General features: G+C 43.2%; 1 protein-coding gene across 2 annotated transcripts; it reads left to right on the top strand.

The window, feature by feature from the left end:
* On the top strand, positions 1-24,022 carry SDCBP2 (syndecan binding protein 2). 2 transcript variants are annotated; one of them, XM_072631707.1, is made up of 9 exons: positions 1-87; positions 10,696-10,769; positions 12,623-12,689; positions 14,097-14,197; positions 15,768-15,926; positions 17,512-17,687; positions 17,775-17,946; positions 21,704-21,795; positions 22,517-24,022. In XM_072631707.1, the coding sequence occupies exons 2-9, from the start codon at positions 10,716-10,718 to the stop codon at positions 22,569-22,571; spliced, it is 876 nt and encodes a 291-aa protein (XP_072487808.1). In that variant the 5' UTR covers positions 1-87; positions 10,696-10,715; the 3' UTR covers positions 22,572-24,022. The 2 variants fall into 2 exon arrangements, with proteins under 2 accessions (XP_072487808.1, XP_072487809.1); XM_072631708.1 differs by having other exon boundaries at positions 15,771-15,926; positions 22,517-22,702.
* Positions 24,023-24,725: the final 703 nt, after the last annotated feature.

The following is a 24,725-nucleotide window of genomic DNA, read 5'->3' as shown; positions in this document are numbered from 1 at the left end:
AAGCGTAGAGACTTCCTGAGAGGAGGACAGACCTTCCTGGGAACAGGAGAGCAGAGGAGTAGACTAGTGCCAGCCTCGAGTCTTCAGGTAAGCACCCTTAGGAAAACTCTGGTCATTTAAAGACCCACCAACAGCAAGTTGCTTAACTTTGACTGAAAGGGTGATTTGATGGCTGAAGAACCTTCCCTTTTTTTTCCTCCTCTTGGTCTCCTTTTCTTTTCTCCCTCCTCCTCTTTTTTTCCTCTTATCTGACTTCTTTCCTTTTTCTCTTCCCCTCTTTTGTCTCTCCTTCCCTTTCTCCCTTCTCCCATTCTCGTTCTTTCCTTTCTTAGTTTTCCCCTGATCTCCCTCTCCTTTCTCCCTCCCCTCTTTTTCTCCAGTTCTCCCTCTCCATCCTCCTTTTTTCTCCTCTCCCTCCTCCTCCTTCCTCTTTTCACTCAGCTTCCCCTTCTTTTCTCCTTTTTATATCTCCTGCTCTCCTTCCTCTATCTCTCCTTTTACTCATGCCCTTCCCCATTCCTCTTGCTGTCTCCCCATTTCCTTCTGCTCTCCCTCCCCCTTTTCCTATCTCCCCATTCCTCTTGCTCTCTTTCCTCCGCCCATTTCCTCTCCCTCCCCTGCCCCTTTCTTTTTGCTCTCTTTGCTGCCTCTCTCTCCCCTCCCCCTCTCTGGCATTATTTGATCAGGTCTCCTTAGGGTGCCCACAGCGCACCCCCTTCTCCCCGCGAAGGACAGAGCTGCGCTGTGGTCCTCTCTGCGAATTCTCCTCTGACCCATTGGTTCTTTTTCTTTTTTGTCTCTCCGCCTCCCACCATCCAGTACACTCAATCCTGCCTCAGTGCTCCCCTCCTGGGGGTGAGGATTCCGGAGGTAATGTAGTAAAGGGGCTCTGAATGGCAGCTAGCCAGCCTCCAGCGCCAGGATGAAATGTGAATCCTGGGGATTAAACATTAATAACGTGGTGAGAGTGGGCACTGATACCGTCTGTTTCTTCGCTGTGTTCTGCTTCCCTGGCTCCAGAACAGGGTACTTTGCCTTGAAGGCGTCGGGGCCAGGGGCCCCAGTGGAAGCAAAGGGCTGGCTGGAGCCAAGACCTCTTTCCATTAGCCCCAAATGGCCCGCGCTTCTCTGCCGGCACTCCGATGTCCTCTAATGGGTTTTCCTCTCTGCTAGAGCTGCTTGGAATCCACTGCCTCCACCCCCTCACCTCTCCAAAGGCCCAGAGCAGCCTGTTTCCTGTGGCTCCCCCTTGCCTGTGACGTTTCTCCCCGCTGTGTGAGAAGGCTCTATTTCATTTGAAAAAAAGAAAAGGATTCCCCGAAAGTCAAAGCTGGAGGCTCATGTAGCCCAGTCCCCCCCATTTTGCAGATGACAGCACTGAGGTTCAGAAAAAGGAAGGTCATCCAGAATCAGTGACATAATGAGGACCAGAAGCCAGGGTTCCTGACTCTGGCCAGGGATCTTTCCCCACCCTCATACAATCTGGAGCTATGGGCTTTTTTTTGATAATGGAATTTTTTTTGTTAACATTTTAATCAAGATGACGATAAACAAACCCTGGTGAGCTTTTTTTCCCTTTTTTTTTTTTCAAATCTCATTTCATTTTGAGAAACCAGTTGTTTCCTACCTAGGAATACCTCTGCCTCCGTCTCATTCTGTGTCTCTATTGTGCTACCCTCTACCCATATCTCTCTGTCTCTGTCTTTTTCCCATTCATGTGGTTTCAGGGATGATGATGAATACACACATGACCTTGTCACAACTTCTCCTATAACTCTCCATTTAATTAGGCTTCTTCTGACATCCCCATCCCCCTTCCATAGCCAACACCTTAGCCAGTAAAAATGACCAGAGTAGGAGATGAAGGACAGCAAGGTGGCTCTGTGGATAGAGCACTGGACCTGGAGTCAAGAAGAGCTGAATTCAATTTTGGCCTTAGACATTTACTAGCTTTGTGACGGGGGGCAACTCACTTAACTCTATTTACCTCAGTTTTCTCATCTGTAAAATGAGCTAGAGATGGAAATGGAAAACCACTTTGCCAAAAAAAACCCAAATGGGGTCACAGAGAGTCAGACATGACTGAAACAAAAACAATCTAGACTGAGTCAACAGGGAGATGAAGTTTCCGGTTAGAAGAATAACAAGGAAGCCAGTGTTGCTGGATCTCAGAGTATGTGGGAAGGTAAGGTGTAAGGTATAAGTCTTCTGGAAAGGTTGGGGGAGAGGAGACTAGTTGTGAAAGGCTTTGAACACCAAACAGAATTTTACAGTTGATCTTGGAGATGATAGGGAGCCATTGAAGGATATCGCGTAACAGGGTGACCTGGTAATCTGGTTAGACCTGCAGTTTGGGAAGATCTCTTTGACAGCTGAGTAGGGAGAGACTTGTGGAAGGGAAATCAGCCATAAGCCTTCTTCAATAATCCGGGTGTGTGGTGAGGAGGGCCAGCACCAGGCTGGGGGCAGTGTCAGAGGAAAGAAGGGGGCATTGAGAGAGAACTGTTGCCATGGCAACAGATTGGATATGGAGTTGGGGGGATAGGAAATGAGAGAGAAAGAGAGTTCAAAGAGAAGTGAATTAGAGGGCCCAATCTGCAAGTAGCTTTTATATCTGAGGGATTTGGGAATTCTAGATTCCAAGGATATTAGAATCTCTGCTATGAATTTTACTATGAGCAAGGTCCTTCCTGTTTCAGACTTTTGAATAGATGATCTGAGGGCCTTCCAGCTTCGAATTCAGGAGTACATTGTGGAGACTCTTTAAAGGAATTTTTTTTCAGTCATACCAACATTTCCTCCAAGCTCCAACCTTCCTGAATGCTCCCACCTCTCCCAGCCCCTGAATGGTATTCAAAGCAGCTACTGTGTGCTAAATTCCTTGGTTTTACTTAACCTCAAAGGACCCAGTAGCTCGGTATCTCTGGGAAATGCCTTTCATTAGCAGGTGCTTATAGAGGGTGTGGTAGAAAGAGCTCTGGACTGGCAGTCAGGAGTCACTAATTTGCTGGCTGACTTTGGGCAAAACTCTAGGCCTCAGTTTCCTCCTTGGTAAAACGGCTAGGATGAACTAGCTGCACTCTAAGGCCCCTCCCATCTCTGACAAGCTGAATCTTTATGCTATGCCTTTACTTCTGCTGAATCTACACGTAGCAGGCACTCTGTGAATGTTCTCTGTTTCTAGGACCTGGAGCTCTGAAGAAGGAATTCCTGAATTCCATTGACTGGCTGCAAGCCAAAGCTGCAAAGGGCCCTTAGAACATTAGATCTCAGAACTGAATATCCGAGGTGGAAGAGGCCTAATCACTTGAATAGTCAGAGTCTGAAGGGACCAGCTAGTCTAACTCCCTCTTCCCTGGAAGAGGAAACTCAGGTCCAGAGATGGGGAATGCTGAGTCCAAGGTTGTATAGTGAGTGGTTAGTGTATTTCCTCCACATATACACATTCTATTCAGTGAGTGCAGGAACTGGGAGCCCAGTAAGGAGGGGAGATTCCTGAGCCCACTGTGACTTCTCCTTAGGTAGTGGGAATAGGACTTCTGAGTCTTGGTGGTCTTCCTAGCTGTGGCTTCCAAAGAGGTTAGGGTTAGGCATGAAGTTACCACACTTATGAGCGTGCCATGGGGACTGGTGGGATTGGAAATTTGATTTCAGTCTCTTTAAGACTGGCTGTGTCCCTGGGTCTTGCTGAAAGATGCTAACCTTTTCTTCTCTTACTGCTGCTTTTTTAACCGACTTCCTTCACTTTGAGGGCTTGGAAGTTCTAGAGGAGAGGCCAGAGTCTGCATTCAGGTTCCCATAATAGAGGGAATTCTGAAGAGGGGAAAGTGGTAGGCTCCCCTTTCATCTTATTCAGCCATCTCAGCCTGCCTGTACCTACCTACACTGGGCTGGGCTGGGAGGTACCTGGAATAGTCAGTCTCCCTCTGGATTCTGACCATCTGATCCTGGTCCTTGCTTTCCACAGAGAAGGGGAATGTGTTTGAATCTCCTTCCTAGGATAGACTAGCCTCACCCTTCCTGACCTCATGGCCCAGTGATCTCATCTTTTAAAGCCCTCCTACACTCAGCATAGACCTAAATTCTGCCCTGGATCTGCAAAACTCCACTTTATATGGTGACCTACCTTAGAAATGAGAACTCTCTCAGCCCCCATCACTGCTATAGTGCCCATACCCCTTGCTGGCAGGTTAGCTCTGAGGCCTTATCTCTCTCTAGAAAACTTCAAAGACAAGAGAGGCATGTCTAGGCCTGGGGCAAGTACCTTGCAAGACCCCTTAATAGGGGCTTAGGAGACAAAACCAGATCCTCTCCCTACTCTGAAGGAGCTTACTTTCTACATTGTTGGGTAATATGATTTACACAGACAAGGACTGGATTGGGATTCAATCTATACAGCTAAGGACTGTGGAGGGTAAAGAGGAGATTCAGACTGCTGTAGGAAAATAGGAGGAAGAGAACAGTAAAGCCTGGGTGTGTCAAGGAAGACTTTACTGGGAAAGTGCCAACCAATCTGTCAACATCATGACATCAGGCAGCCAAAAAAAATCGAACACAGTTTTAGTTGGCAACAAAAGAGGGCCACTGTCCAAGGCTAGGGGACAGACAGTCCCACTTTACTCTGCCTTAGCCATAGGAGCTTACACTGAGAGCTGGAAAAGGTATTAGGGACTGCCTAATCTGATGTCATTTTGCAAATGGGGAAACTGAGGCACAAAGAGGTTAAATGTCTTGCTTAAGATCACACAGGTAGTAAGGGGATTCCTTCCTTCCTTCCTTCCTTCCTTCCTTCCTTCCTTCCTTCCTTCCTTCCTTCCTTCCTTCCTTCCTTCCTTCCTTTCTTCCTTCCTTCCTTCCTTTCTTTCTTCCATACATTCTCTGCTCTAGTCAAAATGGCCTGCTAGCTGTTCCCTGTATATCACCCACCTAGATTCATTCAGAGCACCACTTGAGTACCACTTCCTATATTTTCTCCATCTTTAAGTCATTGTATATTACTTTGTTTATACTTTATTTATTTTTATGTATCCTCATACATGCTGTATTCTTTCCCCTTCCCCCACCTCAGTAGAATGTAAGCTTGTTGAGGGCAGGAAGTAACTTCATTTTCATGTCTTTGTATCCCCATCACCGGGCACATCATCTTGCACAAAATAAATTCTTCATACCAATTAGTCAGACTGAAGTAAATTGAAGGAGAACTCTGGCTTCTAGTATGTAAAAGGCATCATGAGGAAGAATAGATATACTTCTTATCCAGAGGGCAGAACCAGAAGCAATGGGCAGCGGGCATAAAGACACAAACTTAGACTTGATTGGGGAACTTCTTAACATTCAAGCTGTTTCAAGAGGCAAAGGGTCACCTAAGAGGGGAGGAGGGGGGCTTCTCCACACTGGAGATCTTTATGCAAAGGCTAGGAAGGAAGGATGGAAACCAGTGTTTATTAAGTACTAAGATGTGACCGGCTCTGCACTAAGCTCTTTACAAATGTAAATCATTTGATCTTGGCCAGTCATCCTGATAGGTATCTGGCCCCTGGCTCCAGATGGCTCCTGAGGAGAAAGTGAGGCTGGTGACTTTGCATAGCCCTCCCTCCCTCACTTAAATCCAGTTCACTGGCAAGTCAAGACATCACCTCCCTGATGTCATGGTCCTCTTCAAGAATAAAGGGCAAACGACAGCAACGACATTTGATCCTCACAACGGCCATTAGAGTTGGGAGCCATTATTTATTATCTTCATTTTACAGATGAGGAAAGCGAGGCAAACAAAGGTTGTCAGTCAATAAACATTTATTAAGTGCCTGCTGTATGCTAGGCACCCTGCTAAATTCTGGGGATTTAAAAAAAAGAGGCAAAAGACAGTCTCTACCCTCAAGGAACTCACAGTCTAATGGACAATGATGTACAAACAAGCTATAGGCAGGATATGTAGGAAACAAAAGATGGGAGGCATTATAATTAAGGACTGGGAAAGGATTCCTGTAAAAGATGGGATTTTAGGGAAACTTAAAGAAAGCCAGGGAAGGCAGTAGATAGAGATGAGGAGGGAGAATATTTCAGGAATGAGGATAAATGGCATTGTAGAGGGAATTCTTGTTCAGTCCCGGAGTGGGCTAGATGTCCTTGGCAGTCCTTTCCCACTCTGAGAGGCTGCACCTTATTCTCTGGATTTCCTCAATAGCACCAAGCCCTCTGGACCCTGTATGTGTAGTAGGACAGAGGAGAGGGAATAGACCTTTGTATGTAGGGAATTCTCAGATAAGTGAGCTTTCTACTAACGTAGGTCAGTACCTGCTCTGTAACATATATTCATAAAGAGTTGTTTATAGACAACGAGAGGTCAAGGGACTTGACCCGAAACATTGGCTCTTATCTAGTCATGTTCAACTCTTCGTGACCCTGTTGACCAAGTGTCCATGGATTTTTCTTAGCAAAGATACTAGAGTGATTTGCCATGGCCTTCTTCAGTTTTATGCAGGAAACCAAAGTGACTTGCCCAGGGTCACTAGTAAGTGTCTGAGATAAAATGTGAACTCTGGTCTTTCTGACTCCAGGTCCAGTACTCTGTCCATGAGCCACCTAACTGTCCCATATTCTTCTAATACTTGACAGTTTATAAGGCCCTTTGCTCTAGTAATTTGACAGTTTACAAGGCCCTTGGCTCACAACCTAGTACAAGAGAGGTAGTATGAGTACCTATACTTCCTTTTTAGAAAGGTGGAAACAGTTGATTGGAGAGAACAAGTAACTTGCCTAAGGTCACACAGTAAGCAAATTACATAGACTCTGGAAAGTTCAACCAATTCAATTCAATTCCGCAGTCATCTATTAAATGGCTTTGTTGTTGTTACTTTTCAGTCACATCCTACTCTTCAGGACCCCATTTGGGGTTTTCGTGGCAGAGAGACTGGAATGGTTTGCCATTTCCTTCTCTAGCTCATTTTACAGATTCAGAAACTGAGTCATGCAGGGTTAAGTGACTTACCAAGGGTCACATGGCTAGATGTGTCTGAGGCCAGATTTGAAATCAGGAAGATGAGTCTTCCTGACTCCAGGTCGGGAGCTCTGTCCGTTGTACCCCCTAACAGCCCATTAAATGCCTACAACATTCTAGATAGTCAGGGGTGGGGAACCTTTGGCCTCAAGGCCACATGTGGCTTTCTAGATCCTTGGGTGCAGCCTTATGACTGAGTCCAAGCTTTACAGAACAAGTCCTTTTATTAAGGGGATTTATTCTTTGAAGTTTGGATTCAGTCAAAGGGCTGCACTTAAGGAGGGCCACAGGTTTCCCACCACTGATAGATGCTGAGACCAGGGTTCTGTAGTGCAGAGAATATGGTAGATGTCTAATCTGTGTCATATTTATTGATTATAGGTGGGGGAAACCATGGTAAAGGAGAACTGACTTGGGTGTCATATCCTTAGCCAGACAGAACAGTGTTTTGGGCTAGATAATAGAGGAACTCAATGATCCCTTCACAATTTATTCTTCTAGGATTTTCAGAGAGTTTAAAATGAAACATAATTTCTGGGTCCTGCCCATGTCTTCTCACCTTTGACACTCAGACACCAGCTTAAAGTATAACCCTGACCTGTTTGTCCTTTGGAAAATCAAAGGCAGCCCCTGTCTAGCCTCTTATCTTTGGGTTTTGTTTTCCCCTTTGATTCTCTGGGTGAGCCAGGGGACGGCAAGGACAATGGTTTGCATGGTGGTCACACCTTCAAACCCTGACTAGTCTGGGGTATGTTCCATGTGTCTCATGTGATAGTGACACTTGTGGCTGCTTAGAGAAAGATCTGGCCAATGTCTGATAGTCAATAAAATCAGTAGAAGGACTGGAATTTAAGAATACCTCAAAAGATCAAGATGAATCAATTGGTGCAGTCTTTTTTTTTTATCCATAAGGCAAAGAAAGGAAGGAAATATGTATTTATTAAGTACTGTGCTAAGCACTTTACAGATATCAAATTAATAATGATAATTATAATACCTTACTTATAGTGCTTGCTTCATGCCAGTCCCTGTTCTAAGCACTTTACAATCATTATCTCCTTTAATAATAATAACAGATAACATTTACAGAGCTTTTACTCTGTGTTAAATGCTTTACAATTATCTCATTTGAACCTCACAACAACTACGTGAGGTAAGTGCTTTTGTGATCCCCATTTTACAGAAGGGGAAAATGAGGATAAGTGACTTAGTCATAGAGCTAGACAGCGTCTGAAGACACATTTAAACGGGTTTTCCTTCCTGTAGACCGCGTGCTTAATCCACTGTGTCCCTTGTTTCTAGGATGAACATTTTTATTTTAGAATAAAATTATAATAACATTTTTGTATTCATTGACCTGCTTGGCCCTTCTAGTATTAAGAGAAGACTTAGAAAGGCAGTGATGGAAGAGCCATTGGACAGGGGACCTGGGAAAGCCAGATTCTCACTGCCTGATGTTGCCTTATTTCCTCTTTGACAAATTGTTTCTAAGGCCAAGTGTGCTAAGGCCAAGATCTAAAGTGTCTTGGATCTGCTATGATCCTCTACTGTCATGAGAGGGTAGGTTTAGGGCTAGAAGGGACCTCAGAAGCCACAGTCCAACTTCTCCCCTCCTCCCAGTTTTACAGATGATGAAAGTGAGGTTTAGAAAGCTGAAAAAACTTGCCTAAAGCCATACAGTAAATGAGGAACAGGTAGAAGATTCAAATTCAGGTAGTCTGACTCCAAATGCAGACTTTTTTATGATTCTATCTATTCAGTGTCTGTTGAACAACTGAAAGGAACCAAACCAAAACAGGGCTTAAATTCCATAGGCAACCTGGAGAAGCAACTGGAGGAATATGTGCAGATTTTCGGTTTTTTCAGGGGGAGGAGATGCAGTTGAGGTTAAATGACTTGCCCAGGATCAGACAGCCAGTAAGAGATTTTCAGTTTTGTTTTAAACCTCAAAGTTCCTTTCCAGCATTTAGTTTTTGGATGCAAATAAACTTTGTCCCCATCGATCACTGAGTGAAACTATCTTGGTATTCTACCTTGTTTATTGTTGAGTCATTCAGTCATGTTCAACTTTACGTGAACCCGTGGACTTTGTCCATAGGGTTTTCTTGGCAAAGATACCAGAGTGGTTTACCATTTCCTTCTTCAGTGTGTTCCCATTTTACAGATGTAGAACTGAGGCAAATAGGGGTTAAGTGTCTTGCTCAAAGTCACACAGCCGTGGTATTTTGCCTAGTGGTATCTTTAGGATGCATTATGAAGTTCCATAAAAATGTAACCTTTTAAGATAATAGCTTGTCCCCTCACCCAAAACCCCAGTGGAATCATGTTTCATGACATTACTGTGCTTGGCAGGTCATTCTACCTCTGGTGTAGCCCAGGGCAGTGTGTTGGGTTTGTTGTTTAGATGGGAAATTAGAAATGAAGAATTCTTTTTCTGAAGTTGCAGCATAAATACCTAGGCCTCTAGATAACAGATAACAATGAATGCTGAATTCAAGAAAGTCTAGGTTCAGATTCAGTCTCTGATACTTATCGACTATGTGACCCTGGGCAAGTCACTTAACTTTCCTCATCTCCAAAATGGGAATTATAACACAATTTGGTCATTCCAGGGTTATTGTAAAGGTCAAATATGATATGAATATAAAGTGCTTTACAAATCCTAATGTACCATAGAAGTATGAAATATCATTGGGAGGTGTAACTATTCAAAATAGTATATCTCAATTTGGACTTCAAAATTATAAAAATAAATAAACAAACAAATGAATAAAGAAAAAAGAAAATAGTACATCTCAAGAGATGGATGGGTAGGTGCAGAAACTAGTGGTTCTGACCCAGATAGGAAGTCCTTCTACAAAGTTCAACAACTGTTCAAAAAATGTTTCAGCCTCTTAAGATGAATAAAGTCTTTCATGCCTGCCTGCTTCTCCTTGTTCTGCTCAGGAATCTGGCACAGGAGCTTGGAGCAGGGTAAAGATCTCCAGATTTGCAGTCAGACAACTTAGCATCAAATTCTGGAGTTGGTATTTATACCTGTGCATCTAATACACCTACTTGTGACCCTGGGCAAATCACTCAACCTCTCTGGGCCTCAGTTTCCTCATCTGTAATATCAGGAGGTAGGACTAGATTTTACTCTAAATTCACTTCCAGCTCCAAATCTATGACCCTGTGAAGTCCAATGTCTCTTCCTAATGACAGCCCTTAAGATCCTAAAGAAAGCAATCTCATCACACACCCTTTTCCCAGTATTCTTTACTCTAATAAGAGTTAACATTTATACATAATATACATAATTACATAGTATACATAATCACTCTAATAAGAGCTAACATTTATTTACACACCACTTTATGAATTGCAAAGTACTTAACAAATTTTAACTCATTTTATTCTCCCAACAACCCTGGGAAGAAGGGGTCATTATTATCCTCATTTTACAGATAAGGTAAGAGAGGCAAACAGAGGTTAAATGACTTGCCCAGGGTCATGCGGTTTTGTAAGTGTCTGAGGCTGGATTTGAACGCACGAGTCTTCCTTCCTCTAGATCCAGCCTCTATCCAGTGAGCCACCTATAGGTTCCCACAATAGCTACAGAGCCTCGGGCCACATTTACCAACAGTCCATGCTCTACAATTTTGTCTTTTCTCTCTGGCTCTATTTCATAGCATGTTGTATTGGCTGTTGTTTCCTAGGTAACTCATTGGACACCACCATGTCTGTCCTATACCCATCACTAGAAGACCTGAAGGTGGACAAAATCTATCCGGTAATGTTTCCTTAATCCTAGACATCCTGTGACAACCTGCTCTGGGAGGGGTCTGGCTCCTAGTGGGATCATTGGACACTGTCCTTTAGTAGCAACAAAACCTGTCAACTGCCTCGGGCGAAGCCCAGAAGGAATGAAGGGGGAGGTGTGGGGAGGAAGTTGAGGGCTGTGGAGCCAGTGCTGGGCAAGCGGCGGCAGAAAGATCAAACTCCAGTCAAAGGGGTTATGTTAGGAAATGAGAAAGAAGCAGGCCATGGGTACCTTTTAGTGAATTTGATCTTCTTAGTTATTTTTATTATTTTGAGACTGGGGCTCTCTCTTATCTTGCCCAGGCTGGAAGGGCAGGAGCCACTTATGGACCCAGTCTTGGTAATCATAGTTAGCATTTATATAGCACTTAAAGGTTTACAAAGTATCATACAATTATTGAATAGAAGCTTTGACCTGCTCTGTTTCCAATCAGTGCTTAGCATGATGTCTGGCACAGAGTAGGTACTTAATAAATGCTTATCAATTGATTGACCTGAACTGATTTGTCCTTCCTTATGCAGCTCTCACCCCTTAGAACTCCCAGCCCCCAAGCTCAAGTAATCCATGGAGCTCAGCCTCCCATTACCAGGGATTTCAGCCATGAATGGATCACCATGCCTGGCACACTTCTTAGTTATTAAACCTCTTCTTCCGCCCTCATATGTCATTAGGTGAAGAGTAGATCCCAAGACCCTATTATTAGAGGGCGTTTATAAACTCTTGGATTTGTTGGAGTTTGAGCTAGAAAGGACCATAGAGATTATTTCTGATCTTAATTTTACAGGCTGAGGAAACTGAAGTCTAAAGAAAGGAATTGATTTTTCTACATTCACATAGGAAATAAGTAGAGTGCTCTTTCTATTATATCGTTGCCTCTTTATGCCTTCTAAGTAGATCATGGAATCAGAGAATGTTAGAGCTGGAAGACACCTCAAATGGGTGTTTGACACAGGAATCCTCTTTACAACATCCTCAAGCAAGGAGTCATTCAGCTTCTGAGGCAGTGAGATGGCACTAGCGATGTTGTTGTGCTAGGAGTCAGAAAGACCTGAGCTCAAATTCTGCCTCAACCAACTTAAATTATTTGTATGACCCTGGGCAAGTCACTTTACCTTTCTCAGCCTCAGTTTTCTCATCTGCAAAATAGGATATTAACAGTACCTCCTTGGATGGATCGTTGTTAGGATCAAATGCGGTAACACACGTAAAATATTTTTCAAACCTTAAAGTGCTATGGTATATAAATGCTAACTCAAGTTCTTCTCGAAGAATTCTTTTAGAGACAGCTCATTCATTCCATTGTTGGATAGTTTGTATTGTTAGGAAGTTCTGTATATTGGGCTGAAAACTGCCTCACTCCAACTTCTGCCCTACTCTCACTCCTCCTAGTTTTGTCCTCCAAGGCCAAGGAGAAAACGTTTCATCTCTCTTCCTCATTAACAATCCTTCAAATCTTCCAAGACAGCTCACCAAGCCCCCTGTTAAATGTTCTAAAGTTATGTGTCCCGCTCTCAACTCTGGTAGCTGATCATCATATGACAGGGTTTTTAGTTCCTTCCCTGTTGTGATCACCTTTCTTGTTTGTGACCTTTTACTGATTTGGAATGAGACATGTGCCACCTAGTCCGAAGGGCCTTAGGTCAGTTGTAGGGCTGCCTCCTAGGGTCTTCCTTATTCAGTCATTCTCCATTGGTTTTAAGGTAGATAGGAACTTTTCAGGAATTCAAGGAAGCCCAACTGGGAACTTACTTTGACCCCTTCACATGAAGGAAGCCAGGAGGGTGAGAGCTGAGTTTCTTATGGATATTTCTGGTCTCTTGCAGGCTCAGGCTTCTGTGATTCCCAAGATGCTGACCCTCCCAGCTCAAGAGACCTCATCCTCACAACCCGGTAAATTACAGTCCAGGGCTCCTTAAACTTTTTTCACTCATGACCCCTTCAGCACTTCTTGAAACTGTGGGTTACGACCCTATAGTTTAAGAAGTGCTGAACCAGAAAGCTGGAGCATTCTTGGGAGGGAGGAGGAGGGTGCCTTAGATAGCTAACATGTCCGGCTGGCTTCTGGAAGGACAAGGCTAGGGTTGGGAGAGAGTAAATGCACAGCCAGCTGGGGACTACTGGAAGGTATAGGGTAGACTTGTGATTCCAAGTCATACCCACATATACCTCTGACAGCTCCGGCCTCTTTAGGATGGTGACAAATTGGTACCAGAGTCAGTTCACAAAAACATAATGCTTATGAAAGCACTTAGTAAATACTTTTCATTCATTTCTTTATTTATTCCTGGGGTCATAGCTCTTCTTGGCTTTGGGCCTTCTACTTCTCAGTTTGTTGGGACCACAGGGATATTGTCCAAAATAATGTCAGAACTGAGAGGGATCTTAGAATATGGAGTGTCAGAGCTGGGAGGGACCTTAGCATATGGAATGTCAGAGCTGGGAGGGACCTTGGAACATGGAATGTCAGAGCTAGGAAGGATCTTAGAGATACCAGGACTTTTTAACCATTTTTCTATCATGGATTCCTTTTGGCAGTCTGCAAGTTTACAGACATCTTCAAAAGAATAATGTTCTTTTGTATAAAATTTTAAAAAATTGGATTACAAAAGGAAGTCAATTGTAATGAAAGACAATTATCAAAACATTAGAAATGAAAAGTTCACAGACTTCAGGTTAAAACCCCTTGAGTCCAGCACAGTCTTTTCACAGATGAGGAAACTGAGTCCTAGAGAAAAATAGTTTACCCAAGTCACTTAAGAAGTCAACTGGCAGAGGCCAGCTTGGAATCTAGGATTCCTCACTTTCAGCTTTGGGTTCATTTTATGTCTATCTATAGATCTATCCAGGTACATCTATAGATAGATATAGACAGACAAATATCCATGTAATTTAAATTATAAAACATTATATATTGTAATATATAATAAATTAAAATTATTGAATTTTATATGATATATAGAAATATATCACTATTCCTTAACATAAATGTAATTATATGTATTTAGGTTTTTTAACTACATATATATACATATGTATAGATACACACATACATATATCATTATTCCTTAATATAAATTTAGTTGCATATGAGTATATGTGTATGTATCTATGTAGTATGTATATGTATATACTATATACATCCATCCACATGTACACATATACCTATGTGTGTTTAGAGATAGTAGATAATCTTCCTTAATGTATAAATATGCCTGTTGTCCTTAAAGGCCATTGGCACTAGGGACAGTTATGTGTGTGTGAATCATATTTTTCTGTTCTCTTCTATTCCCCTCTTAGTTTTGTACCCAAATTTGGCTGAATTAGAAAGTTACATGGGTCTCTCACTCTCAAGTCAAGAAGTCCTAGAGAACCTGTCCGTTACTCCAGGAGCCAACAATGTGAGTATCTATGTCTGTCTGGATCATTTCAGCTAAGCACAGAATATGGAAGTGCTGCCCCCCTCACTCCCTGCTGCTTCAGTTCCTGCTCCTGACCTAAAGGGGCTTCTGTATTTTTTGTCTGTCGGCCTCTTTCCTTTCCTCTTCCTTTTACCATTTCTTGTGCTGGTATTTCTTATTTAGCTCCTTCTGTCCCTTTGGTAATGCTTCATTTAGGGAAGAAAGATCCCCTCTGACCCCTGAAAACTGGGCTGGCTCTAGTTCAGCATTTGGGAAAAATCCAGATGACTATAGGCCAGAGGAAAATCCTGGCATAAAGCAATCTCTGAAGTCCCAGCCCAGCTTGGGCCACAGAATCCTAGAATCTCAGTTAGGAGAGACCTCAGAACATACTTAATTTAAATCTGAACCAGAGAACAGGGATTCTTTCTGTAATAACCCTGAGAAGGGGTGGTTGTTCAGCTTCTGTTGGAAAACCTCTAGTGATAGGGAAGGAGTTCACTGTCTCTTATAGCAGCCCATTCCACTTTAGGATAGCTCTGTCAATAGGCAATTTCTCGCATCATATTGAGCTGAAATCTGCTTCCCTGTAATATCTCCCAGTTGATGCTAGTTCTGGGGTCAGTCTGAACAAGTCTTCATCCTTCCTCCCCAAAATGTCCCTTCAGATAGTTAAAGAGGATGGTCACAGTCCCCCTATACCTTCTCTTCTTTGGAATTAAAATACTTCTGGTTTCTTTGACATTTCCTCACTTGATATGAATTTGAATCCCTTTGGTCCTTGGTCTCCATCTTCTGAATATACTTTGACTTGTTCCATCTAAGATCTGGGCCCCTAGGCTCAAAGAATAACATCCTTCCTGGTCTTGGATGCCAGCTAGACTCAAAGGTTCATTGGTTCTTGGGACCTTGAGGTTTGGGCCCAGCCTCGAGGAAGGCCTGGAATTGATGGTACCTCCAAGGGAGTTACCACTAGACTATGGAGACCTCAGGCCGGGCCTCAGTGAACTCCACAGACTAGCATCTGGTGCAGGGGGAGATGCTTCCTCTGCGAATTTCTCTATTAGGTTCATCAGCCCCTTGGGCTAAACTTGATCCATCTCAGACGCTAACCATGGGACCTTGGGCACAACACCTACCCTCTCTATGTCTTGATTTCCTCACCTGAGAAATGACAGCCTTTAAGGCCCTTTCCAGCTCCAAACCCATAATCCTGTCACATCCTTCCTTCCATCCTGCTGTGTAGTACACGCACGTGCGCACGTGTTCACCACTGCATGTGGCTTCTCGGGTGTGTGGGGCCACTTTGCCCTCTAGTGGCCATTCAGAGGAACTTATACTTTCTTCTGCGTATGTCTCCTCTGTTTTGCTTTTGAGTAGGGCCAACAAATATTGCATTCCTCAGAGGCTTCATTTCCCTATCTTCCCCAGAAAGGCAGTCTTCTCCCCTGCTTTCAACCCCAGTTTATTTTCCACTCTCCACCCCCACTGCATCACAATTAACAAGTAGGATAGAATAGTCTCTCCTAGGTACTCACACTGACCCTGGTGAATTGACCAACCCTTACAGCAGGTGGCCACTCCCACTGTACAAAGTCAGATGGTAGCCCCAGTGACTGGAAATAACTTGGGCATCCGAAGAGCTGAGATCAAGCCGGGTGTCCGAGAGATCCATCTGTGCAAGGACGAGAAGGGGAAGACTGGGCTGCGTCTGCAAGCCATTGACAAGGTATTGGGAAGGGGAGCTCCTGTGCCTCCCTGCCAGCTTGGGCCATCACTGTGGGAGGCTCTGGGAAAGGGGAAAGGATGACAGGGTCTTCTGCTAAGGAGGATAGAGAGGTTCCCAGAGATTTCTGCCCCTTATCCTTAGAGTATCACTGAACTTCCCTCATTTTCCTGGGATCAGGGAATTCTATTTGGAAGGGTCCTTAGAGGTCATCTAGTACACACATACACAAACACATACATACACGCACACACACACATATGCATACATACACACTTTAAAGATGTGGTGAAATTTTTTGCTCAAGATCACTCAGGCAATAAACAGCATTGGGAGTCAAAACCAGTTCCTTTTGACTCCAGATATGAAACTCTAGCATCCTCTGTGTCCCTCTCTTAATGAACAGGGCCAGAGCTGGAAATCTCTGGGTAAAACTTTGCTGCTCATCATAGGAATCTGGAAACTTTGATTCTCGTCCAAAATTACAATTGGCTCTTGTTTAAGATTATAATGCATACACACACATATGTGAGTTCTCATTTTTGGAGTTTAATTCGATACGTGTGGGAGTGACATGTACAGATATTTGGGGCAGGTAGGTGGTATAGTGGATAGAGGGCTGGCCCAGAGTCAGGAAGAGCTGGGTTAAAATTCAACCTCAGACTTACTAGTGTGACTCTGGGCAAGTTGCTTAAGCTTTGCCTGCCTCACTTTCCTCATCTATAAAATAGGGATGATAATAGCACCCAACTTTCAGGGTGGTTGTAAGGATCAAATGAGATAATATTTGTAAATCACTTAAAGACACCTGGCATATAGCAGGTGCTAGCTAAATGTTAGCCATTATGGACATAAATATATTATTTTGTGGCTAGAAAGTTCTTTATCCACATTATTTCATTTGAGGTTTGTAATACTCCTGTGTGGAAGGCAGGACAGAGATTTTTTTTCTTACTCCCATTTTACATATGGGAAAATTGAGGCCTCAAAGACAAGGAAGTGGTTTGCTGGTTGTCCTGGAATTACTTAAGTTCTGGAGTGTTGAACTGAAGTCTTCTATGTCTGAGACCACACTGACATTTCTCCCACTCCATAACTGCCCATCCTGGGATAGCATTTTATTCTCAGCTGTAAACATCCTGATCCTGTGATCAGAGAAGAGAAAGACCCAAAAGGGGCAATATGGGTGTATGGTGAGGGAGGGGCTAGGGCCTGTATGTGGAGGCAACAAGGCACTGCCAGCTCCCATGCCAGCCCTCTGCCCCATCTGCCCCAAAAGACACCCTAGGTATTTTGCCTTTTGCAAATATAGATAAATAAAGAATAAGAGCTTCAGAGGCAAACAATTGAGGTTCAAATCCCTATTCTGCACTCAGAAACTTTGTGAGCTTGGGACAAGCCTTTAAATGTGCTGGCCCTTATTTTTCTCATCCATAAAATGAGGAGGAGGTTGGACTAGGTGCTCAAAGGTCCCTTCCATTTCTCAATCTATGAGCCTACAAGCCCTGACCCCCAGGCCAGTTTCAAGAGATGTTTGGAGCTGGATGGAACCCCAGTCCTGACTGTCAAGTGTGTCTCCCTCTTGTAGGGCCTGTTTGTCCAATTGGTTCAGGCCAATACTCCAGCCTCCCTCGTAGGCCTGCGCTTCGGGGACCAGATCCTGCAAATTGACGGGAAAGACTGTGCAGGGTGGAGTGTGGACAAGGCCCACAAAGTAGTGAAGAAAGCCTCCCCTGAGAAGATCGTCATGATTGTGAGGGACAGGTGAGCCGGCCAGGGCCCCATACTACACAGCAGGTGCTCTCTCTAGGGTCGGACATCCCTGGTCTCACTGCTGTCTCCCCATTCTAGGCCCTTCCAGAGGACAGTCACCCTGCACAAAGACAGCAATGGCCTTGTGGGCTTTATGATGAAGAAGGGGAAAATTACCTCCATTGTCAAAGGCAGCTCTGCAGCCCAAAATGGGCTCCTCACCAACCACTATATCTGTGAGGTGAATGGGCAGAATGTCATTGGGCTGAAGGTAAGTCAGGGGTGTTGTCCCTGGAGGTATTAAAAAACAACCCATCTCTGGCTAGGTGTTCACAAGATCTGGGTTCGAGGTCTAAGTCTGCCATTGACAGATTGTGGGAAGTTGATCAAGTCACTTCCTTTTCTAGACCTCGGTTTCTTCATTTGTAAAATGGGAATATACATGAAGTTCCTCTCTTTGCTCTCTTCTGGGTATTTATAACAGCAGTTTTTCTAATAGCAAAAAAAAAAAAAGAAAAGAATGAAAACTAAGAGGATGTCCATTAATTCAGGAATGACTGAATGAAATTGTGGCCTATGAATGTGACAGGATGCTATTGGGCTACGAGAAATGAGAAATAGGTGTTTCCTGAAAGTCGGGTATGAATGGGATGGTTCAGAGTGAAGTGAACAGAACCAGGGATGATATGTAACATCAATATTATGGATATGAACAGTTTTGAGGACTTTTATAAACTAATAAAGAATGAACTGAGCAGGACCAGAAAAGATATTTTGATAGTGACAATGCACACTCAAAACAACTCTGAAAGCTGTAAGAACTATGAGCAATCGATAAAATGATCATTCATGATTCCAGAGGATGAAACATATTTATCCATCACAGAGAAATGATAAATTTAGGGTTCACAATTGTATGTGTGTGTGTGTGTGGTATGTGTGTGTGTACAGAGAGTGAGGAAATTTGTTTTGCTTGACTGCATATTTGTTAAAAGAAATTTGCTTTTTTTCTGCAATAAATTTGCTTTTTTTCTTTTCTTTTTTTTCTGATATGGTGAGGGATGGGAAGGAGAAAAAACAGATTTCTGTTTCATCAAAAACATATGGAGGTTTAGATGTGAAATATTGCACACCCTTTCAAATGAGCCTATTAGTTTACTTTGTTACAAGAGACACCTTATAACAAGAGGGAGTGGGAGTAGTCTCTCTCTCTCTCTGTATCTATATGTGTATATATATGTGTGTGTGCATATATATATATTTAAATGTCATGTAAAAACAAAACACATAAATAAAGTGAAGGGTGGAGATGGGAATGATAACTCCTATCCTGCTCCCTCCCCAGGGTTGTGGTGAGGTGCAGATGAGAGACTGGATATGAAAGCCCTCTCTAACCAGAAAGTGCTTTTGGACTGAGATTCTGTATCGCTGTCACTGTTGAAATTGGCGAGAACTCTGCCTCCTGGGGCTGCGCTGGATGTGTCCTGACACCTTACACATTTCCATCATGAATCACTTTGGAATAAATTTCTTCTTCTCTTTCTCCTTCTCTTCTCCTTTCTCCTCCTCTCTTCTTTCTTTTTTCTTCCTTCCTCTTCCTTCCTTCTTTCCTTCCTTCCTTCCTTCCTTTCCCTTCCTTCCTTCTTTCCTTCCTTTCTTCCTTTCTTTTTTCTTTCCTCCTCTTTCTTTCCTTCTTCCCTTCCTACTCTATTTTTCTTTTCTTCTACCCTCCTTACTCTATCATCCCTTCCTTCCCCTTTTCCTCTCTTCCTGTTAATATTTCTTCTTAAAAAAAAAAAAAAGAATCCCATAGACAATAATGGAAACCAAAATCAGATGCAAACCCCAGGAGTTCTGAAACAGGCTTTTTGTTCCTGATAGGCTTAGCACAATGGTTGACTAGGGCTGCTTGTAACCAGGAGTGTCATCATTTTGATCTTGGTCACCTTTTGGCTGAACATCCCTTCACCCCCTCCAGGATCTTCAGCAGGGTGACAGAACGTCCATTGGAGGTCCCTGGCCTAGAAAGCCAGGCTCAGACTGGACTGTAAATGACCCAGAGCTAGTGTGTGAGGCCAGTTTTGTGAACAGAGCTCAAGACATCTTAGAATCTCAGGACTTGAAGACAACTTGACATATTAGAACCAGGGAAAGTTCTTGGAGGTTGTTGGAGTCAAGTTGGTTCAAACCCTCTGTTTTTTGATCATTATCATTATTTTTACCTCACTTTTATCTAGCCCCTTAAGGTATTCAGGGTGCCCTGAGAGGTAAGCAGTATCAATATTACCATTTTACAGAGGAGAAAAATGTTGGCCTAGAGAGGGGAAGTAATTTACTTAAACTTACACAGTGGATTACTAGTGGAGATGGCTCTAGAACCTGGGTCTCCTGACTTCCAGAGGTCTCACCACTGTACCAATCCATCAGTCAGCCAGCATCTATTAAGCACCTACTATATACCAAACACTGTGCTGATTGCTGGGGACACAAAGACAAAACAAAACCATCTTTTCCCTTAGGGAGCTTACATTTTATCCAGAGAAATACCACATATCATACTCTCTGTCTTAAATATTCCTCTGCCTTCTTACACCACACTTAGTTATCATTCAAGACTGAGTGCAGAGTCTTACATATAGTAGGTGCCAAATGGATTTAATTGGAATGAGTTAAAAACATTTAACTTTTTTTTTTCCTTCGGAGTGGTTATTATAAGCAGAAGTTAGTATGCTGGCCTATGACCCAGGAGTTCTAGGGGATTACTGAGATATGGGGACTTCCTTGCCTCTGTACTCTCTTGCCTACAGCTACTAGACTTCTTGAGTCTGTGTTTTCATATTTTTCCATCTTCTCCATTGTCAAGCAATCACTTCTTGCAGACAGTATATGTTCGCCTGTAGCAAACAGCATTTTTTTCACCCTCTCTTCTTCTAAATTTTTTATTGGTCACCCCTTATGTGTTGTAGTCTGGGAAACCACATACCCAAGCTTGTTAGAATTGTATATAAAACAAAAATAAATAAGTTCTGAGTCAGGGCCTGGGAGGACTTTCCTATGTATAAAACCCATTAGATTTAGCCAACAAGGTTGGGATTTGTTTAGGCCAGTGGGGGCCTTTTCCTTATGGTCAACCCGGTTTTTATTTGTGGTTCTTGTCTCCTTTACCTCTCCCTCCAACAAATAAGTTCTAGCAGCTAGCACTGTGTGTATCCTAAACTTTGTATCTTCCCCAGCACTTTCCCTGTTGTTTCACACACAGTAATGTCATAATAATTGCTTATTGAATTGCAACAGCTAAGTTGCACTCATTCCTCTCTGTCCACACTTTTCCCACTCTCCACTTTGACTTGGTCCTAGTCAGTTGAATAGAGTTGAGATAAGCCCATGTGAGCTAGTCACTCTGGTTGGCTGTACATGAGACCCAGACAATGTGAAATCTTTATTTACTTCAGTTTTTTCTCTACATTTGGGGGTTAGAAAGGTGGAGAAAGGGACAGATAGGCAAGGAAACATTGTCCTTACAAAACTTCTCCGACCCTGTAGGAGGTCTGGGAGTTGGAGATTAAACTCTGAGGCTGACTTTCTGAAAGTAGTGGCCACTGATCTATAAGGTCCTATATGACCCAATGTCGGTTACAATCAGTGCCGCCATGTTCTTTATGCCTCTGCAGTATCTTGTGTATCTTCGCATTACTCTTTCAGTGGAATCAGCAGCATTGTTAGAGGCATCTGTTCTTATTCAGTCATTTCAGTTGTATCTGACTCTCTGTGACCCCATTTGGAGTTTTCTTGGCAGAGATACTAGTTTACCACTTCCTTCTCCAGCTCATTTTACAGATGAGGAAACTGAGCCAACCAGGGTTAAGCGTCTTGCCCAGGGTCACACAGGCAGCGTCTGAGGCCAGATTTGAACTCACAAAGATGAGTCTTCCTGATTTCAAACCCAGCACTAGTTGCCCCTACCAGAATCCTAACTAATATCGTTTCTTCATTTCTCATTTTCTTCTCCCCCTTCCCCTTGATTCCAGGACAAAGAGACGACAGAGATCCTGGCCACAGCTGGAAATGTGATCACCCTCACCATCATCCCCACAGTGATTTATGAGCACATGATTAAAAAGTAAGTAGACCTCTTCTCCACTCCATCCCTTTCTTCACGGGTGCCTAACAGCTATGGAGAATCCTCCAGCATCCAATCACATGCCAGTGTTGGGAGGGACCTTCAGAATATAGAACTTTAGGGAGTAACCTCTTGAAGACTAACTGTAAAGTTGGGGGCAAAGACAGGCAAAAACCCAAGTCGCCACCTTCCATGACAGGGCTTGTTTTTACTGAACAATCTTGCCTCTTAGGTTAAAGCAACCTAGGTAAGGTAACGGAGTGCAGGCTGTCTTTTAAGGAAGAAGAAGGGCTAGAAGAAAGGAAAAGCAGCCTAGTTGAGTAGGAAGTTTCCTGGTTTGGGAGTGAGGAAATGTGCTACTTAGTAGTAGTTTATTTTAGCCTCGGTTTTCCACATCTGTAAGATAAAGAGGTTTAAGTCAATGATCCCCAAAGTCCCTTTCAACTATGACATTCCAAGGCTGTTTGTTATCAGATGAGGAAAACACAGGACTTCTGTGATGTCATAGTTGGGAAAACCTATATCTAATCTGTAAATCCAAGGGGTGGGGGGAGGTTATCCTTTCACTGCCTATCCATTCCCCAGAGGGAATTCAGAGGAAATGCCAGGAGATACGAAAGCTTCAGAAGCACGGAAAACAAATGCAGGGCTGTATTCATATCATGAGGGGTTCTCTGAGGAAAGCTTTGTGCCAATCCCTGCTCTCTTTCATTGCTTCCAGGCTTTCTTCGACCCTGTTGCATACTTCCATGGATCATTCTATTCCTGATATCTGAAGCTCCAGATCCTCCTTCCCGTCCTTCTACAAGGGAACTCTCTTGTCATTGCAAAGGATGGGATGGGACCACAGTTCACATCCCTCTAAGGGCCCCCTTAACCCTTTCAAGGGGCCATTTCTGCTATTTCAGGGGAGAGGGTGGGAATGAGCAGCATTCCATGTTATGATTGCTTTTTCTTCCAGCTGGCTGAGAGGGAGCCCTTTGATCCTGCTGCAGGTTGGGAAGACAGGGTCCTGAAAGGATCTATGCATGCCAACGGGTTAGGGAAAGAAATGGAACCTTGAGCAAGCCCACAGCAAAATCTTCATGTCTATATACCCAGAAGAGTGAATTCTGGCAAATATTAACACTCCTATGGTCTCCTGTGGCCTGCAGGTATCAAGCACAGGAATGGGTGTGGACATAATCCATTTCACATTGTCTTTGCAAAAAACCTGATGAAGGAGCATTATAGAAGGCTTAGGATCAAAGCAGAGGGAGAGCTAAAAGGGATTTCAGAGACCATCTGCTCCAAGCCCTCATTACTCAGTACCAAATTTATAAGTATTGTGATACAACCAAGCAAATTAGAGCTTAAGGAAATTAATGCCACAGGACACTCAACTGTGCCACCTCGCCCCAACCTGTCACTTCAAGATTTTGTGGCAATTGATTTTAATATATTCAAAAAGGCTGATATAGGGGGTAGGCCTCAATGCTGGGCACAGGACCTAGGCAGAAATAGTTGGTTGCCATTATTGAAATAGCTCCTAGGTTAGTTTGAAGAGCTGATCCTCAAAAGGGAATGAATCAGACAGATCTCAGTTTTCTCTCTTAACTCTTTGCCATCTTTGCAACAGAACTTAAAAAATATATATTTTAAATAAAGTTAGTCCCATGGTGATGAACAATCAATCAATAAACATTTATTAAGCACCTACTACATGCCAAACACTGTATACTGTTCTGATTGATTGAAAATGATTTGAAAATAAAGGGGACCCCATGATGATGAGCAAAGAGACTGCTAAGCAGATTCCAACATGGTTGATAAAAACAACACTAAAACAGCCAAATTTAGCAGAACTTCAATGATGAATCTTGCTCCCAGAAAACAGATGATGAAACAGTTGTTCTGAGGGGCTCCTGGTAGGTAAGGGTTTTCCAGTATCAGCCTAGACCCATCATCCTGCCCTGCAGCCTTCTCATACCCCCATCCCAATAGCTTTCCATTTCCAGCTCTGGGAACAATCCCAGAAAGGATGGGTTAATCTTTCTCTGTGGCTCCATTCTTCATTCCCTGTGATTTCCCAGACCAACAGTCCTCCCTAGCCACAACTTCCCCAAATATGTCTTCTTTCCCCATTGGAATATAAGGGACTGGAATGCTTTTTGTATCTGAGTCCTCATTTCTTAGTACAGTATCTGGTGCACAATATCCGTTGAATAAATGATTATTCATGCACTCATTCACTAAAATAGTCACTTTTTTAAACTAATATTTTTTCTCCTTTGCATCCTTTCCACGTCTGTTAATTTTGCCAGAGGGTAGCCATGACTACTTGTTTCTGTTTGGATAGTGCTGGGGTTTGCACAAAACTGTGCTCTCCATGGGGAAGGCTTTCATTCTGCGTTCTCTAGATCAGATTTTAAAAAAAAACATATTTAATCTTCACGGGGCTTAGACATGGAAGAGATTTTATACCAAGGTACCAAGTCCCTTATATTTCAGATGATGAAACTGAGGCCTATATGAAAGCAACTAATTTGCCCAGTTACGTGGGTAACAAGTAGTATCATTCAGATTCTAGCCTCAGTCCTTCCAACTCCAAATTCAGTGCTCTTCTAGTCTATCCATCACCAATCACCTCTTCAGTATTCTAAAGTAGGTCTAGTGCCTCCCTTCCTCCCTCCCTCCCACTTGTAGAGGCGCAATATAGAGAGCAGGACACTGGGGGTGTGGCTTTCATGCTTTAATACAGAACTGCTCAGTTCAGCTGCAGTTCCAACCACGTGAATGAAAGACCAGAGATAAAGGAGATGAGACAAGACACCTCATACTGACCACCTTGTTTCCTATTGCCACCCATCTTCTCCCCATCCCTCCCCCCAAATTCCCATTTTTTTCTCCCTGAAACTGGCATAGCCCTTGTACTTAGATGTGTCCTTGGT

This window comes from Notamacropus eugenii, chromosome 1 (assembly GCF_028372415.1).
Source record: "Notamacropus eugenii isolate mMacEug1 chromosome 1, mMacEug1.pri_v2, whole genome shotgun sequence".
Taxonomy (NCBI): Eukaryota; Metazoa; Chordata; class Mammalia; order Diprotodontia; family Macropodidae; genus Notamacropus; species Notamacropus eugenii.
Note: the sequence above shows the minus strand (reverse complement) of the source record. Positions and strands in the feature narration are given on the sequence as shown.

Coding starts and splice junctions, on each gene's coding strand:
- SDCBP2 (XM_072631707.1), top strand. CDS start 10,716: ATGTCTGTCCTATACCCATCACTAGAAGACCTGAAGGTGGACAAAATC. Junction 10,770..12,622: donor AGGTGGACAAAATCTATCCG/GTAATGTTTCCT, acceptor GGTCTCTTGCAG/GCTCAGGCTTCTGTGATTCC. Junction 15,927..17,511: donor GTCTGCAAGCCATTGACAAG/GTATTGGGAAGG, acceptor TCCCTCTTGTAG/GGCCTGTTTGTCCAATTGGT.